General features: G+C 41.3%; 1 protein-coding gene across 1 annotated transcript; it reads left to right on the top strand.

Annotated features, from left to right (window-relative positions):
* The first annotated feature begins 1,721 nt into the window (after positions 1–1,721).
* On the top strand, positions 1,722–18,824 carry LOC311076078 (B-cell receptor CD22-like). Its single transcript, XM_084103960.1, has 9 exons — positions 1,722–1,829; positions 2,105–2,161; positions 2,728–3,081; positions 3,178–3,426; positions 12,336–12,590; positions 16,724–16,814; positions 16,958–17,012; positions 17,968–18,218; positions 18,448–18,824. The coding sequence occupies exons 2-9, from the start codon at positions 2,116–2,118 to the stop codon at positions 18,503–18,505; spliced, it is 1,359 nt and encodes a 452-aa protein (XP_083960086.1). The 5' UTR covers positions 1,722–1,829; positions 2,105–2,115; the 3' UTR covers positions 18,506–18,824.
* Positions 18,825–19,070: the final 246 nt, after the last annotated feature.

A 19,070-nucleotide genomic window follows, 5' to 3' on the forward strand; every position in this document is an offset into this window, starting at 1 on the left:
TTCTATTATAAAGATAATAAATTATAAAGATAATAGATTTCCCCTTCGTAGTATAAGTCTACCTTTTTAGGTACTCTTCAACCGTGTTCGCTATACAACAATACCCTGTCGTAAGCTGCCTCTTTGGCTAGGCTTTTTAATCAATCAAATCTCACAGTGATTATTCTTATATCAAAAAAGAATGCTCACCCTCCTGTCGTTTTCCTCCAGTTAGGATCTTCTTGATCCAGATAGAAGAAGGTGACACGTACTCAAAAATCCAAGTTCCAGTCAGATGATTATAATAAATGTTTAACAATATTTATTAAAAGAATCAAAATGAAAAGAATACTTGTTACAGATTATAATATGAGCACTAATCTAACAGAGAAATACTAGCTAGGCTTAAAGCTTCTTGCATCCGAAAACTGCAGGCGTTCCGGATTGGAGATTGCAAGGAGTGAGTCCTGTCCAGGTCTCTTCTTTTATAGTCTGAATTGAGACGTCTTCATCATATTTACTGTAAGGCACATGACTGCTTATTTCAATATCACATGTACAACTGCTGATCCCAGCAAGTGTAGTCCTGCTATTCCTGTACAAGCCTGACTCTGTCCAGTCAGTGGCTGGTTCTCCGACGACACAACAGATCCTTTGTATTTGTGGACAATGACCCTTGTCACTGCTCTCTCATGTGATTTGAGAGAGACAGAGATGGACAGCAACTTCTTTATTCAGAACAATATTTTTAGATGGTTATATGTTTTAGTAAACCAGACAGTTCATCAGTGGCATTCTTATTTACAGACTTCTTATTGTGACCCTTTCTGCGTTGACGTCGAGTTTGAGGTGTAAATGAAGCGAAGGAAATGCCACTCTCAGGTGGACCCCCCTCACCAAACAAGACAAGATGAATCTTGATATTGTCATCCTGGAATATGGCCCTGATGTGTATAAAAATAGTGTCTCAATGATTCTAAAATAACACTGATGTTAAAACAACGTTATTAATTCTGAATGAGATTTGCTGTCGTCGCTGCACTGGGTTTGATATTGTCCTTCGGTGAGGAGCAGAACCTGATAAGAACATAACGATTTAATTATCGATTTATTGAACTCTTGCAGAACTTCAACAGAAGATGTTTTGAAGAAAATATTGTGTGTGTGTGTGTGCGAGACAGAGTGTGTGTGTGTGTGTGTGTGTGTGTGTTTATAGAGTTACACGTCCCTAGTGCACATAAATAATCACAAACACAGTGTCAGATGTATGATCTGAATAACAGCTCCCTCTTCAGGCCAGTGGAGGTAAAGTCTGGCCATCCTCAATGTTACACCATCCATCATTTTCTTTCATTCATTCATCCCTTCATCCATCATCCATGACAGGAAGTTTCCCTTCACACTGAAAGTTGCATTTGATATGTGTTATGTACGCTCTGTGGTCGTGCTTTTAGATATTTTTTAACCAATCCTTTAGAGCAGGGATGTCTGCTCCCGGAGGGCCACTGTCCTGCAGAGTTTAGCTCCAACCCCAATTAAATACACCTGAACAAGATAATCAAGGAAAATCAAGGCATTCTAGAAACTTCCAGGTAGGTGTGTTGAGGCAGGCTAGAGCTAAACTCTGCAGGTCAGTGGCCCTCCAGGACTGAGTTTGGACACCCCTGCTTTAGAGAGACTGTTTTATCTTTTTCTATTTGCAAGTGGTGTCATGTGGGTTGTCCCTGTCTCGGCATGGGGCAGTTCTTATACTTTAAAAAGAGGAAGGAAAAAACTATAAAATAGTTATCAGCGTGCATTTGCAGTTTACTCTCCTTGAGTCTGTTTGCAGCGGCTGAAACTACACAACGGTGAGAGATGCACTTGTTCAGTCATTAATATTGTCTAACTAATGAAGTTACATTAGTAACTTAGTAAAGATTTTCTCTCTTAAAAGCCTCTGAACATCCAGAGCTTGTGTGTTCCTAACGTTGTCTTTAAATGAGTTTCAACTGTGGAAATACTAACAGTGAAGATTGTAAAGTATTTTTATCAGTTTTGCAGTGTTTATAACGCAATAAACGGCTGTTATTATAGTTTTTATGAAATGAAAGATGACATATTGCTCTGTTGTGTAATGATTTAGTTGCTGTGGTGATGTCCCTGATAACTCTTGCTCTGGTGTTTCTGCTCCTGATCTCAGGTCAGTCTCTCCTGTAAATCACACACCAGTTCATCACTGACTAAGAGAACACGGTTTTGGCTAGTTAGCATGGATCAGTTAGCCCTGCTGTTAGCCCCAGGAAAATATAGCACTGGTAAAATATCTACTATAATGTAGGGACATTTCTGTGATTTATTTGTTGCTTCCAAAGTAAATTGTATTATTCAGGATTTTGCTGATCTAATGCTAACTCTGAAGCTGCTAACATTTAGAGAATGATTTTCACGGTCAGTGTTCAATGTTCTGCTTCCTGTGTTTCATCACCTTCTGTCTGATGGCTGTATTTACACACATATCACATCATAAGTGTAATTCTTCATTTATAAACAACAGTTTTGTAAAGAAAAAAAGGTTTTAATAAATGTTTATGGCCCTCTTTAACTCTCAGATGGGCATTTGTGTCCATCTATAGGTGTTTGTTTCCTATCATTATTTCCTTGTGAATGTTGTGTTTCAGGAGTTGTTTGTAGCGTGTGGGGTGAACACGAGGGGTCAGTAATTATGAAACAATCATTTTTGTGTGAACTATCCCTTTAATGTTTCAGGAGTTTTCAGTGATGATGATGATTGGGGTGTGAGATACAGTCCTTCACACATCTGTGCACTAAAGGACTCATCAGTGATAATGAGATGCACTTATACATACCCTAGAGGACATCAGATCAAGAAAGTGTTCTGGACCAAAACACCTGTAATAGATGATGAAGAGCCTCCAGATCTGTCTGAGGACCCTGAATACAGTCAGAGGCTTCAGTATCTGGGAGATAAACAGAAGCACTGCACCGTCAGACTGAGTCATGTGACACTGAAGGATTCACACATGTACTATTTCAGATTCATCACTGATAAACCTGATGGAAAATATACTGGTGATCCAGGAGTGACTCTTACTGTCACAGGTGACTCTGATGAGTTTCATCTCTTCTTCTGCATTATGTTGAATAATAATCAGTGTATGACAGCAGCACTAGATATAATGTGTGTGTTGTGTTCAGATCTTCAGGTGGAGTCTCCTGAGAGAGTGACAGAGGGAGATCCAGTCAATCTGAGATGTAAAAGCAGCTGCGCTCCGACTGACAGAGACACATTCGTCTGGTACAGAAACTCACAGATGATATTAACTAAGAGAAAACTCAGTAACACACTCCTCCTCAACCCAGTGAGAAGAGAGGACTCAGGCAGATACAGCTGTGCTGTAGACGGACACACTCTCATCTCTCCTGCTGTTCAGCTCAATGTCATGTGTGAGTGTGTTTTCTTTCCAAAGCCAGTAGAGTTCACTCGTCCCTCCTTTTCTTTAGAAATGATAGTAATTGGGGCTAATCTTTAAAACATTTAAATGCTCACTGTTTCAATAGTACAGTCACAAAACATGAACAATATGTTTGATTGTAACATTTTATGTTTATATTCAGTTATATTCAATTTTACAACTCCCTTGTCATGGCAACGCCACGCCATAAACACAACACACTAAAACAGCTGTTCAAATAATGGTTTAAACACCTTTAAAGCTCAAATACTGATTGTAAATGCTTTAAATATTAAGATTCACATTTATGTCTTTAAATCCTCCAAAATTAGCCCCCATTCACTTCTATTGTAAGTTCCTTGCCATTTTTTTATTCTCTTTTTTAAAGAAAACAAAACTAAAATACAATACAATAATACAACTTTTAATTGTGTGTGGTAATCAGTATTATGCAACAAATGTTTGAAAAAAGAACTGTGTTGCATAATACAATCAGAGCTGGGTAGTAACTTTATACCAAGCATATCTTATTCAAATTAATGTGATAAACAATGTAATGCGAGTAATGTGATTGATTACTGTTCGGGGTTATGTTCAGTTTCTTTTTTTTTGGTTCTGATCCTGTTTATATGAGTTCCCTGTAATTGTTAGTTCCCTTATCGAGTCGCTCCCTCGTATGGGGAAATCCATTTTCCTCTAAATGCTGAAGCCTGAATTGAATAACTCTTTTGCTTGCAAATAGCCAATGGCACCCGCGCCCTCACCTGATTGGCTGGCAGCCTCCAATATAGGTGATGTCGGGCGCCAAAAAACCTCAGAATCTTTCTTCTCCACCTGGAGCCTGATTTCGCTGTGGATTCACACAAACAGAGTGGACAACGTGGAATTATCCCCTCTCGCGTTCCGGCAGATTTTTTGCTAGGAAACCAACAAAACAAAAAATGTCTCTTTGCCGCATGTGTGGTGGTCCAATCAACTTCCCGGACGCACACGAGCAGTGTGTGCTGTGTCTGGGTCGCTCGAAGGATCAGGTTGTCGAGCCTGTGAGGAACAAGATCCTTCACGCAAGGCTGGCCGTTACCCGTAACGGTGGCCTTATGACTCCTGCCTCTCCTCCGCCCGCCACCGTCGAGCCGCGGACCGGGAGACTGCAGAAAGCTCCGTCAATGGACTCTGTTGAGGAGTTAGCGTCGGCCCAACGCCCACGCCGCCCTCACGTGTCAGAACCTCTCCCCTACGCTGAGGCTAGTTACGGCCCTCCGAAGGAAGCGCGGGAAATTGTCTCTTTCAGATATGGTGAGGACGACACCCCGTGAAGACGTTTTTCCCTCATCTCCACGAGGAGCTCACCCGGTCATGGCGCTCCCCTCCCTCAGCCCGAGCCCATGCACAGGGTACCCAGCTGCTGACGACAGTGGAAGGGGCGGGGAAATTGGGTTACACTCGACCGCCTCCCGTCGAGGACGCCGTCGCGGCCCACCTGTGTCCTTCTCCTGGATGGAAAACCGCCTCATTGCCTTCAAAGCCATGTCGAGCCACTGCCCACATCGCTGAGAAGGCATATATTTCGGCTGGACATGCAGCATCTGCCCTCCACACGATGGCAATCCTGCAGATCTTCCAAACTCTTAGGGTCCCTGGACGAGGAAGGCCCGGACCCCGAGTCCCTCAGGAAGCTGTGCACGGCGGCGGATCAGCCTCGTGGTTCTGCACCGCCATCTGTGGCTGACGCTGACCGAGATGCGTTATGCAGAGAAGCAGCAGCTCCTGGACGCCCCGGTAAGCCCGCTGGGTCTTTTTGGCATCGCGGTTGAGGCTTTTTCGGAGAAGTACGCAGAGACCTTGAAACAGTCTAAGATAATGCCGCATCTTCAACCAAAATGGTCTCGGTCCCCCCCTAGAGCGAGGTCTAGATCGTCCTCAGCTCAGCGTTCAGCTGGATACGCTAGGCGCACGCGCGTCCCAGAGCGCGAGAGAGCGCCACGAGCCTGAACCGCCGCTTCGTCGCAAAACCAGCTTCCAGCAGCCAAGGGTGACCGGCAGACAAGGAGCAGCGTTCCTGATATTCGTGCCAGGAGGAAAAGAGCACGGTCCGTGCACGACAGCGGACCTGCAGCGAAAACAGCTTGTTCCCGCTCAGAGTTCCCTCGGCAACCAACGGAGAAAGCAGAGAATGTTTGTGTAAATGTTATGAAACCGCTGTGTTCTGTTTCAATAAACAAAAAGCATTACATGTCTCAGCAAAAGAGCTCTTTTCCTCCCCTAACTATTACCCGTCTCCTCCGGGAGACGCTTCAAAGAGCGGAAGCCCGGGACAACCCGAGGATGTGACTGTGTGTCCCCGTGCAAAGAGCCACTGACGAGTCACTGGCCATTAATATAGCTGTCAATGCTTCTCCGCCGGCTGACGCGCAGCCCCCGCCGCAGAATGCATTAACCCTCTGGGGTCTAAGGTGTTTTTGGGGTCCTTGAGATTTTCTGACATGCCCTGACATTTGTGCTTTTTTCAGTTGCTTATAAATAGGGATGGGACGATTACCGGTTTCACTATAAACCACGATTAAATGTACTGACGGTTAGTAATATCGTTTAAAATTTAATTATCATTAAAACCGTGTTTGATTATCGCGATTTTAGATCCTGTTCAGCCAGCAACAGTCTGACGCAGGCGCAGCGCGCAATGTTGTTGTTTTTTTTATTCAAGAAGGAATTGCGGAAGGCAGTGACTGTGCTCGGGAGATTTTTCAGCATTTTAAACCAATTCTGAGGTGTGGTCATATTTTGGCTTTAACAAAAAGTCCTGAGGGAAACTTAATCGAGGATGGTCACCCTGTCAGCTCTAACATGCACAAGAAAAAGTAGCCGAGTCGTCTTGTGTGACCATTACCCACTGTTGTATAGCGAACGCAAGGCAAGTTAACTTTGACCTCAATACCAGGGAAATAATTGGGCATAAAATGTTGTTTTAAGTTGAACTATTTTATATCAATCACTTGAAATAAACGTGAAGCTTCCGCAAAGAAAAGTTCGCAGCAAGTGGCTTTGAGCCAAAGACGAACAAACAAGTTCAAACAAGACTATGTGACATTTAAGGGATAATAATTTATATTCATTATACACTTATTACACCGATTTTTTTTTTTTTTTACCACATAATTACGGGGACATTGAATTGAGATTAATGTTTTAAATCTTAGCTGTTTATAAATCCATTATGTACATCGTACAATACAATCGTTCAGACAAGATGATCACAACAATATGATCAAACTCTGTAAACAATAAATCAACTCTGATTTAATTTTCAATACAATTAAAAACTGAGACGCAAGACGGCAAGTTGTATTTGAATGAAACGAGAGAGCGCGTCCATTGTGATACATGGTGTAACGTCTGTCAGAGAGTTTGAATACTGCCCAGATACAAGACAGTGCAAATGAACTGGTAGTTCCACGAGACTTTTATAGATGTTTTCTCTCAGTTAAGCACACTCTTCACATACATGTCGAAGAGCAAATGTTAAAAGGTAAAATAAAACACACTCTAAAAGTCATCTTCCGTTGCGCGAGCAATCTCACTCTCACTGTGCGTGCGCGGTCACATAAAAACAGCATGCATACAATAACGTACGCCATAGAAGAAGTTATCTTAAAGGCACATCAACATTCATGTCATGAACACTATTTAACACTAGGCGGCCATTACAATGGATGTGCGTGGTGTTATAATGCGTTGCTATTGACGACCGTCATTATAAGGAAGGAAATGCCACATAATAGAATCTTGCTTTAAAAAGTGCATAGAGCTGCTTGTTTTATTTGTTGTTTGTTGATGTTCAAATATAAAACTTGTTGAAATGTCTTCAGCGTGATGATCAACTCTTTTTGAAAGACTTTCATCTCGTTTTAACAAAACCGTGATAATATTGATAATCGCGATAATTTTGGTCACTATAATCGTGATATTAAATTTTCATACCGTCCCATCCCTACTTATAAACATATTAATGGCAAAGGTGTAATTACACTCTATTTAGCACAAACAGGGCTACCATAATATGTGAGCAACATGTATGTACATGTTTGTATTTTTGAGAGAATAATGTTTATGCATGGTTATTGAAAAAAATAAAAAATAAAGTTTCTGAAATAAGGCCACAAAACACATACTAAATATGTGTCCACAAGACTTTTGACTAATGGATGTTGTCGCCTTTTGACTAATGGATGTTGTCGAGTTTTTTCTTCAAAATGATCTGAAAATCATCCTGCTTAATCATTCACATAAAACAATACATTGATTTAAATTTTGCAAGACACTTTCTGTTTGGAAAGGCAATATGCGAGTGGGCGTCAACGATCCAACACCATCATGCATATTTAGTGGTTCGCACCTGAGGAGACAATGGGGCCCGCATACTTAATGAGCCATTCATTCAGGTGTGTCACTGAGCCACAAGAAAGAATGCAAGAGCAATATGTATGTATGTATATATATATGTATATATATGTGTATATATATATATATATATATATATATATATATATTCTACCAAATTGGTTCACAGTTGGAAGCATCTAATTTTTTTTTATTTTTCCACAAATTGTGCTTGCAAATTGTATAATATCCAAGGAAAACATGTCTAGTAATTGTGCAGTTAATTCTCATACTGTATTTTCAGTTTTGGAATATGTATCCTCTCCCCAAATTTGTCACTAATAAAACGCAATAAAAATGATTTAAAGAAAAGGCTTATATTTACCTTTTAATAGTTTGTTTACATCTACCTTGTAAATATATTTTTTTGTTAAAAAGGTTACAATTACAACAACAATTCAAGTGTAATCTTTCTTTGTAAAAACTAAAGTATACATTTTATCATACATATTTCAAAGTTAAGGATTCATTACTTTGAATATAGCCTAGGCTACATTGGAATAAACACTATAACATATTATTTGATTATTTTATTTTTGACAAAACATATTATATTTAACATATGAGCAAAAATTGGCAAACAAAAGCTTATTTGAGGTGGCAGATATTTTACAGTAAAAATGTACAATCTATCCAAAACTAGTCAACGAAATGTTGTCTTTCATATGTCTGTAACATAGTTTTCGTTTATATAAGAAATATAAATGTTAATTTGCAGTTTAATACGTTGCTTATACAAATACATTTTATTTCAACATATTTCAGTCGATTTTTACTCATCTCAGTATAGCAATACAGTTTGCTAAAAGCGGATCATTCATTCACACACAGAAACGCGATTCAAATTTAAACTGTCTTTTTGCGAGTTGTGGTAAACAACGCATCTCTGCCGTTCATTCATTCACACACAGAAACACGATTCACTTGAGAATGAAAAAAACTTACTACAGTATTCCATAGCTCAGGATCCCTTGCTCCTCGAAATACCAGCACTTCTGAGGTACATTTTCCATTATTATTATTACGATAGTATAGCGCCGCGAGACGGTGTAAACAAGTACAATGATCTGAATAAACTTGATGTGTTTTCGCGAGCTGATATGGGGGCGTTCACAGTTTGCATGGATTGCCTCAGTCATTTGCGTTTGAATAGCGCGCGCTCTCCGTGGGTGGGGTCAGATTAAAACATAATGAGCTGAGATGAGAACGACTGACATCTCTCTCTTTTCATACAGATTACATAAACTGAGAATATTTGTTTTTTATAAAAAATACTTCATTTAAAAGAAGAGAATTCAAGCTTCATGCCTGTGTGTCTGTATGCCTGTTTGACTGAGTATTCGCTGAGTTATTGTTCATTTTCGGACGCGTTTCAGAATTGACTTCACTGACAGAGAGAAAGCAGAACTCACATCATGTTTATTTTTCTTTATTTGGCAAAAAGCACAACACTTTGTTTTTATTGTGAGTATAAACAAAAATAATACACACTTAACAGGATCGATTGATGTATGAAACTGGTTTGTAAGATCAAAGTCAACAGAGTATTTGGAGTCTCGTTTGAACTGATAAGAAAAAAAGCGAGCAAATCACGGCGGCGTGATTGTCGACCCCAGGGGGTTAATGCCCCCTCTGTCGAGTCACCTGAACGCGTGGTTGACACTCCCAGCTGTGTCAGATTGGGTAATCAACACTGTAAAATACGGCTATATGCTTCAGTTCGCTCGCAGACCACCCTGCTTCGGCGGCGTGATTATGTCAGAGGTATCAGAACAGAGCGCTCCACTGCTACGGGCAGAAATCTCCTCCCTCCTGGCCAAACAGGCAGTAGAGATAGTGCCCGGGGAACAGAGAAATTGCGGGTTTTACAGCTGTTATTTTCTAGTCTCGAAAAAGGATGGAGCTATGCGTCCCATCTTGGATCTGAGATTACTGAACAAAGCGCTTGCGAAACGCACGTTCAAGATGATTACGGTGAAGCAAATCCTTGCGCATATTCAGCCCGAGGACTACTTCATTGCAGTGGATCTGAAGGATGCATATTTTCACATTCAGATAGCCCCGCATCACAGGCGCTTTCTGCGTTTTGCATTCGAAGGTGTCGCATACCAATTCAAAGTGTTGCCGTTCGGGCTGGCTCTAGCCCCCCGCGTGTTTACAATGTGCATGAATGCAGTGCTCGCACCCCTGAACTCAGTGGAATGTGCATTCTGAACTATCTCGACAACTAGCTAGTCATCGCTCAAACGAGAAGCGCTCTCGAGGAACACAGACGCAGGCTCCTCGCCCATTTGACACCAGGTGACACGGAAGTCGATTACATTCCTGGGTATGATTCTGGACACGCGCACGATGATCCAGTCCAGATCCAGTCCATTCACAATACACTAGCCCTCTTCATTCAAGGCAGGGCCATCCCCTTGAAAACATTTCAGATGCTACTGGGTCTGATGTAGGGATGTCCCGATCAGGTTTTTTTTGCTCTTTATGGTGTGCGAGTAATAGAGTACGGCAGCAACGAACCAACTGATCAGCTTACAGCGTAACAACATTGAATGTTCGGCCGAACAGCTGATCATAGCTGTACAGGGCGACTTATTATTTTTCATCTCCATAAATATATCTAGCAGTAAAGCTAATGCAAGGGCTAGAAATCTACTTTGCTGATACTTCCTTGTCATCATGGAGAGCGCAGTTCATGATTGCATAGCAACGACAGACGCCACAGAGAGCAAGCGCTTGAAGGAGACAGTGAGCGCTTTCACTTGGTTAGTTTACACATCATACGTCTTTGCAACAAAGTGATGTCATGCCGCACGCGTTGCTGTTTCTGTGTGGATTCTAACTCTGTGCCACCGCATAACTATAGATGTGTTAAAAAATAATGAGAATATATACATATATATCCGAGTCCTGATCGGGAGGTAACGTCCTATTCCGATCGAGTCTGAAACCACGTGATCGGATCTGGACATCCCTAGTCTGATGGCAGCCGCAGCCTCCGTTTGCAGACTGGGCTTGCTGCACATGAGACCTCTGCAGCACTGGTTGCAAAACCGAGTGCAATCCCTGCAGGGCTTAGCGAGGCAGGTGCTCTCATGGACTGATTGGTTACTTCTTTCGATCCGAGCAGTACACGTACTGGGCAGTTTGAATTGTGGCGCGGACATGCTGTCCAAGGTTGGCATTGTGCACGGAGAGTGGAGACTACACCCTCAAACTATAAATATGATCTGGAATCTCTTCGGTGAGGTGGAGATCGACCTCTTTGCTTCAGAGGAGAACGCCCACTGCCCTCTGTACTTCTCACTGACAACGGCTCCTCTGGGAGGGGATGCACTGTCGAGCCGCTGGGCCAAGGGGCGGAAGTATTCATTTCCCCCGGTCAAAATAATGCCGCTAGTGCTGCAAAAGATCAGGAAAGAGAGATGTGCGTTGATTCTGGTAGCGCCCAAGTGGCCCAACCAGCCATGGTTCCCGGAACTGGTGAACATGTCGCAGCTCCCCCCGTGGCGAGTCCCGCTGAGAAGGGACCTTTTATCCCAGGTGAGGGGCCCCATATGGCACCCCAGCCCAGAGCTGTGGGACCTGCAATGCGAGTCACAGCGAGTGCTGCAGACAATAGCAGAGGCTAGAGCCCCTTCGATGAGACGCTTATACGCTCTGAAATGGAAGGTGTTTGCTAACTGGTGTATTGACAAACGGGAAGACCCAAAGGGTTGTGATATCTCCACTATTCTGACCTTCCTGCAGGAACGCCTGGACGCTGGCAGCTCCCCGTCTACAGTGAAAGTATACGTGGCCGCTATCGCCGCCTTTCGTGACATGCTAGATGGCCATTCAGTGGGGAAGCACCCCCTGATATCGAATTTCTCCGGGGGGCGAGGCGGCTTAATCCTCCCCGCCTTCTTCCGATGCCAGTTTGGGACCTATCGTTAGTGCTCAGTGCGCTGTCCGATCCACCTTTCGAACTAGCCGAATCTTTGAACCGGCTCATTTGGGTCTTTTTGAGTGGGACATGCTACTTTGGCTTGTGTGTTTTGCGTCATTAACCCGGAACTAAAGTTCAGGTTTAGTTTGATTAATGAACCAGCTCGACCTGTTACTTCCTACCGGCTCAAAAGAACAATTCGTTCATGAACCGAACATCACTAGCGCTTTCTATAGCCACACCTAACAATTATGTTACTAACTACAATTTTTGATTTGGAATTTGGAATCAGTAACTGACTATAGGTTGTAAGTAATCTATCCAGCACTGATTTACTGACTACCACACACACACAAAAGTACTGTTTATTTTGTTTTGGATATTTCCTAATAAGTGACATGACCTGTTGTCACAAGGATCCATGGATTCCTGTTGTTTATGCTAAATTCTGCCCGTATTAACTGTATGTAAGAACAGAAATAGAAGTGTTTGGTGGGGTGAGTGACGGGTGATGCTATATATTTCTCCTGTAGATCCTCCAGGGAATGCTGAGATCTCCATCAGTCCATCTGGTGTAATAGTGGAGGGAGATTCAGTGACTCTGAAGTGCAGCAGTGACTCAAACCCTCCTGCAGAAATCAGCTGGATTAAAGGAGGAACACTTGTAGGATCTGGAAGAATCTACAGCATCTCAAAGATCAGCTCTGATGACAGTGGAGAATACAAGTGCAAGTCCAGCAATGAACATGGAGAGAAATACTCTGATACTGTGACTTTAAACGTCATGTGTGAGTTCATGATAAAACATTAGATGCAAATTTTCTGTTTTGATAAATTCAGTCCATATTAGTATTTTTTTAAATGTGTAATAAGATAAAAAATAATAATAATAATAATCTAATAATTGTTATTAGATCCCCAGCTGACTCTGAACTTCAGCTGGTTTAAGGAGAATAAACCCTCAGCTCTGGACAGAGTTTCAATCGTTGGACAATCGATTCTAAGATGCATCGCGATCCGGACGATTCTGAATCGAATCACAATTGTCAAAAATTGAATTTCTAAATGTTAATTGATAACGTAATATTGACAGAACGCAAAGGCGCCCGGACAGTCTGTGGTGTGCGCATAACAGAGACGCGTGATGGTGGAGCGAGAAATCCGGCCGGCGCCCTCTGCGTTAAAATAGCGTACCCAGTAAACAATTACCGTCTTTCAACGTTGAAATATGGTTGAAAATAAGTCGGTCCGCCTTGGACTGGTTTACGACGTGATTTCAACTAAGTAGTTTCGGCCGGACTGTTTGACTACTTGTTTTCAACTGATCATCCAAGACATGTTTTCAACTGATAATCTAAGACAGCTAGGATAGCCTGTTATACATGTAGCGGGGCGAGAAATCGGAGGAGATCGACTAGCGACTACGCCACCCTGGAATCTTGCCAGGGACAATACAATGGAATTTCTGCTTTAAGACAACACAGGTTCGTTCACAGTAAAGTGGCAGGAGACGTGGATACGAAAATATATATAAATTTTATTATAAATAAATAATAAAAGATTTATCTTTATAAGATTTATCTTATAAAGATAAATCTAAATACTTTATAAGTATTTATCTTATAAAGATAGATTTATCTTTATAAGATAAATACTTTATATAAAATTCACAAAACACAATCAACAACACTTATAGACACGACAATGTCACTATTCAACAAGACACACAGAGCAACCTGAGAGGTCAGCGACAGAGGAGCCGAGGCAGAGCAGGGGATAAAGGGCCCATAAGGCCTCCACGACAAGTCACCTTTCCCGTACACCTGTGCACACACACACACTCACACAAGTACACATGGCACCACTCATGACACAGCACTCGTGAGAAAGACCACCAGCAATCCGCCCCTGCTTTACGCACTCAGCTCCTGTAACGACAGAATGAAGTTACACTCAGAATTGTCAGTTGAAACACACTCAGAATTGTCACAATTGAAGCACTCAAAATTGTCACTTTACGGAGACAACGAATGGAATCGAGGTGTTCGCACTTTTCAATTTAAACCTTACAAATTCTAAATCAAAATACAAAAAAAATAATACAAAAGAAAAATATATAAACCACAACCACACACGCGCATACACACACACACACGTAATACACAAACACGAAAGACAACGATGTCGGTCCAATTGTCAACAGCAAAGCAACAGCGCCTTCGGACAGTAGTTCCACGCAGTCCATCCGCAAGAAAGCTAATCGGCCAGGCAGACGCCACCAATCCGTACTTGATGCTTCTATAAAATTACAAGTTAACAATCAGACGAATTAACTACGAACAATTACTAAAATCGACAAAAGATCGCCACGCGACACAGGCGAGAATGACTTAAATCACATACCTTATGGGTACGATCCCTGGGAACCAAACCAGTTAGGCAGATAAACGCATACATGCAGACTGAGGGCTCGTCCAGTCGATCGGGAGGACAGCGTGTGCCAGCGGAAACTAAGCACTTCCATATTGAAGTGTAAACACTCATACTGGCCGTACTTCTCACTCCAACCTTTGACTGTACACAACAAAAATGTTGCTACAATACAAAGTGGATACAAAGTGTAAAACCAATATGACTTCACCTACCAGAGGAGGGACAACCTCAATAAACTGCCAGCCGCAGGAAACTCGCACGCCACTCTGAAAATAGGCTAATGTTAGCTACATTATACCATAGACAACCCAGCTAACATCACACAACATACCTGGATGGCGACCGAATGACGACCCGGGAAGGGGCGGTGACTCGTGACACCATAGCCAGCCCATTTATATATGCTGCTACAGCCCACTGATAGGACGAAACTCAACGAGTGGACTAACCAACTACATGCAGGCAGGAAGAATTTCATTAGCCCTGCCACATACATGCTAAAACAACGGAGAAAACAAACTACCAAACCATGTTCATTATTATCTCAAATAAATTTAAAGAGTTTTACATATTCCGTCAAAGTTATAAAAAAATACATTGAAACTACGTGCAATGAGGATTCATACTTGGAAAGAATGACCACACCCCAGCTGGCGGCAGTAATGCACCATTAAAGTTAGTTGCCAACCGCCATAAAACCGAAAGAAGAAGAAGCAAATGAGGCGCGCGCGCGAACATGCATGCAGCAGAGGAAGTGCGCGCTCTGTATTTTTCCACCCATCATCAAGCCAACCGCCAGAAAGCTCTTCACACCAGAAAGCAGCTGTGTAAAGTAAGTAGCTATGATAAAATAATTAGCTATGATGGCAAAATAAGTGTAACATTATAAACGTTTACCTTATTTCAACCAAACCTGAATTTTTTTTGTGTAAACGTACTAGCTAGACATTATGCGGCTAGCTACCACGTGTACACACCTATCTATCTGTGTGAAATTCCCAAAATGCGGATATTAATAAGCCATTAAGGTTTAACTGTTTGTGATTTATTTTTTAGTTATGTTACATCATAGATAGCCAGATTAATTTCAGCTTTGGTTTATTTATGCACCATCTAATATATTTTCTTTTGCAGCTGCAGTAATGAAGTGGAGTAAAACTGCTACAGAAGTTGAAATCACGGCTGCTATGGCTGAGACACTTAAACACTCCCGGGAGAGCTGGAGGTGGAGGTCGCAAAGTGTGAACATTTGTAGTGTAAATTTTCTGAGTTGTGTTTTGTGTTGACTCTTGGAATGTGAAATCTGTGTTTTATTGCACTATATTCTATTTAAAATGTGCTGTTTTAAGTATAATAAAGCTATTCTCTCTTTAAAGCTTTGTTTTATTCATATGTTAATCTAAAATGTTATTTGGCATGTTAATGTGTTGGGACTTTAGAATTGACAATTGTCAATAGGCATCGACTGTTTTCAACGTTGAAAAGTCGGACAAATTTGATGTCTTTTCAATTTTCATTTTCAACCTTAAGCGGACCGTAATTAGACGTTGAAGATTTACGTCTATTCAACGTCTAATAGACGACTTTTTGCTTGCTGGGTAACTTTGGCTTTATGAAGTTGAAGGGAAAAGCACCTGGACAAGAGCCACACTTTATGCAAGTAGAGATCCAGACTGCGACCAAATGGCAACAAGAAGTCACACTGGTGTGACCACCACGTTGTCCAGTTGATAAGAACTGCAACTTCTGTTACATATGAGAAACATCAAATGGCAAACGAACCAAAAGTGAAATGAAACTGGCTATTCGTTTGAGCTGTGGCGCGCAGACCGTTTAGCGCAGCGCGAGATCAGAACAGGTTTACTCGTGGGCCGATCGCAATCACGCGACACTGTTATTACACAGCACTGGGAGATCCAGTGAGAAAGTGTTCGAATTCACAGCAGAATTAATAATATCGCAGCGAGATCTAATTGGAAGCATTCAAATTCTATTATAACCCACACATGTCAGATCAAACAGCGCTGATGTTAAAACCAGGACAGCCTTAGAAGCTTTCACCCAACTCGGAAAACGCATAGCGAATTACAAACTCTATTGCAACATTTATTGCCAAATCACTTCCATTTGTTTAATTAATAAAATATATTGGAAGTAAATTCATTATGGATCATTACAAATACTTTGTTTTAAAAGTACCAAGTAGTCACACAGTGAGTAAAAAAGAAAATCTGTATAGAAAAAAAAAAGATGCATCGATAATTATTTTATCATCGCAGTCCTCAGAATCGCGATCGAATCGAATCGTGAAATGCCTAGCGATTCCCATCCCTAATACAGAGTGGACGCTTCTGCTGTCAGGCTCACAATCAACATCTCAGAGATCAGACGCTGTAACTGTCACAGATGAAGGTTTTATTTTATAAAGAGTTCAAGACAGTTATGCAGTTTTGAGAGTTAATCTGAACTCAAATTCTTCATCTTTCAGTGCATCGTGGTCATGGCTGGCCCGTCGGGTTGGGGATCACTGTGGCGTGTTTAGGATTCTTCATCGTCATCATCATCATTCTGTTTATAATGTAAGTTTGATTAAAATCATTCTCAATTACAGTGAGTGAATGCAATTCTCTTTCAGACTAGTGCAGGTGTAAATGCCTCATGTGATGTGATTAGTAATTAATCTTTAAAATGCAGCTTACATGTTTAATGTCTGTTAAATCAGGAGAAAACGAAGAGTTGCTAAAGCTGAAGACCTCACTGACCTCACTGAAAAACAGGTAAATCTTCTGGACACAACATGTAAATAGTCTAGTTAGACGGGGCCATTCACACAGAACGTGAGAAACAAGTCAGTGGAACGAGACAAAAAAAAACAAAGAAAGTTTATCGACTTTTAATTTGAGTGCCGTGTTTATGGTCAAACACGTCCGTCTAGCACGTGTTTACATAGAAAAACAATGAAAAGTAGAGCACTGAAATGGAAAAACGTGTTCTGTGTGTACAGCCCTTAAATGTGAATAATAAATAATATTTAAAGGGGTGGTATAATGCCCTTTTCACAAGATGTAAAATAAGTCTCTGATGTCCCCAGAGTGTGTGTGTGAAGGTTTAGCTCAAAATACCCCACAGATATCTTTATATCGCATGTTAAAATTGTCACTGTTTGAGGGTGAGCAAAAACGCACCGTTTTTGTGTGTGTCCCTTTAAATGCAAATGAGCTGCAGCTCCCGGCACAGGGGGCGGAGCTTCAAGAGCTGGTGTCATTTTACCTCACATAGACACACACTGAAATTTTTTTAACTTTTAGCCTTTTATGTTCAAACCGGACTCAAGAAGAAGTGACAACATGTAGAAGCAACAGGACATTTCTGAATGGTTAGTTGATGAGTTTATGTAGCTTATGTGTAGTTATCTTCTAGTCATTGATTAGCATATTCTGTCATGATAATCTATAAATGGTGTTCAGGGGGCGGGGTTTATGTAAATTTTAGGGTTGGTGATGTCACTAACCCGAGAGGAATGTGGTGTAGTCTCTACCAGCCGTTTGTTGTAGTCCTTAAAAAGCCATTTCTGTTAAAGAAAATATCTCCCTTTGCTTTGAACTTTGAGCGTTGTAACTTTGCAGATGTTGTTTATGCTCAAACAGCAACATTACACACTAACTAAAGTTAGAAAAGTGAAATAATAATCAAATAATAATCAACCACCCCTTTAATTTTCTTCTGTTTCAGGACAATCTGCACTCTACCGTAACAGGGAGAGACGTTCATGTTTCTGAATCAGCCGATTGTGATGACGCTCAGTACGCCAGTGTTACTTCCAGCAAACCCAGAAGAGCCGCAAATGCTCCTGAATGCAGAGAGACTGAGAAGATCCAGTACGCAACTGTCCAACATCACAGAAACAAACAGACGAAGAGAGCAGAGGAGAATGAAAGCCACTACAACAATATCAGGATTGGTCAGCCTGATTCTGTCCTGAGGTGAGAAGAACGAGCTTAAAGAGACAGTTCACGCAGAAATAAAACATCTGCCGTCTACTCACCCTCATGTGGATGAAAGGAGCATTTATAGTTCTTTAAATCTGGAATTTTTTTTCTTAATAACTTTGTGTCCCACTGATGTTTCAGAAACATCTGAATTGTTTAATGACTTTTATCATCATGCAATCTGATCCATAACATGATTGTTGTTTTATTTGTTGTTCTTTAGGCGATCAAATGTGCAGACTGTGGAAGAGGCGCCTGTGATCTACAGCCGTGTCAAATGAGTGAACGAGACCATCATGAAGACAAAGGCCAAAACAATGAAACAATATTCTGAGAGTAGGGCTGTCAATTTAGCATGCTAATTCACTCAGTTATTTATTGTTCATTAAATCAGGTAAATAGACGTCAGTGAACGCAGTGTCTTTTTCTCATTACAAGAGCAGAATACAAAGGAAAGAGCCAAGAACCAACAACACGTGTTTAGTGAGACTAAAAACATTTTGTGATGTCACTGGCTTGGTAATTGTTTCTTAAAATCATTTGAACTTTTGACTTTATGTGTTCTCTGTAAGCAAATAAAAAGCCCATATCAGTTTTACCAAATTCATGTTTGTGTGTGGTCATTTCTGGGTCATTGAAGACCTAACTCAGAGTAGCCTACTAAATGTGATAGCTGGATTAATATTAAAGGTGCTCTAAGCGATGTCACACGTTTTTTAGGCCAAAAGATTTTTTGTCACATCCAGCAAACATCTCCTCACTATCCGCTAGCTGCCTGTCCCCTGAACACACTGTAAATAAACGCGGTCTCTGTAGACAGCCCAGGCTCCACAAACGGCAACAAAA

Source organism: Abramis brama, assembly GCF_963993115.1.
Source record: "Abramis brama genome assembly, chromosome: 25".
NCBI classification, from domain to species: domain Eukaryota; kingdom Metazoa; phylum Chordata; class Actinopteri; order Cypriniformes; family Leuciscidae; genus Abramis; species Abramis brama.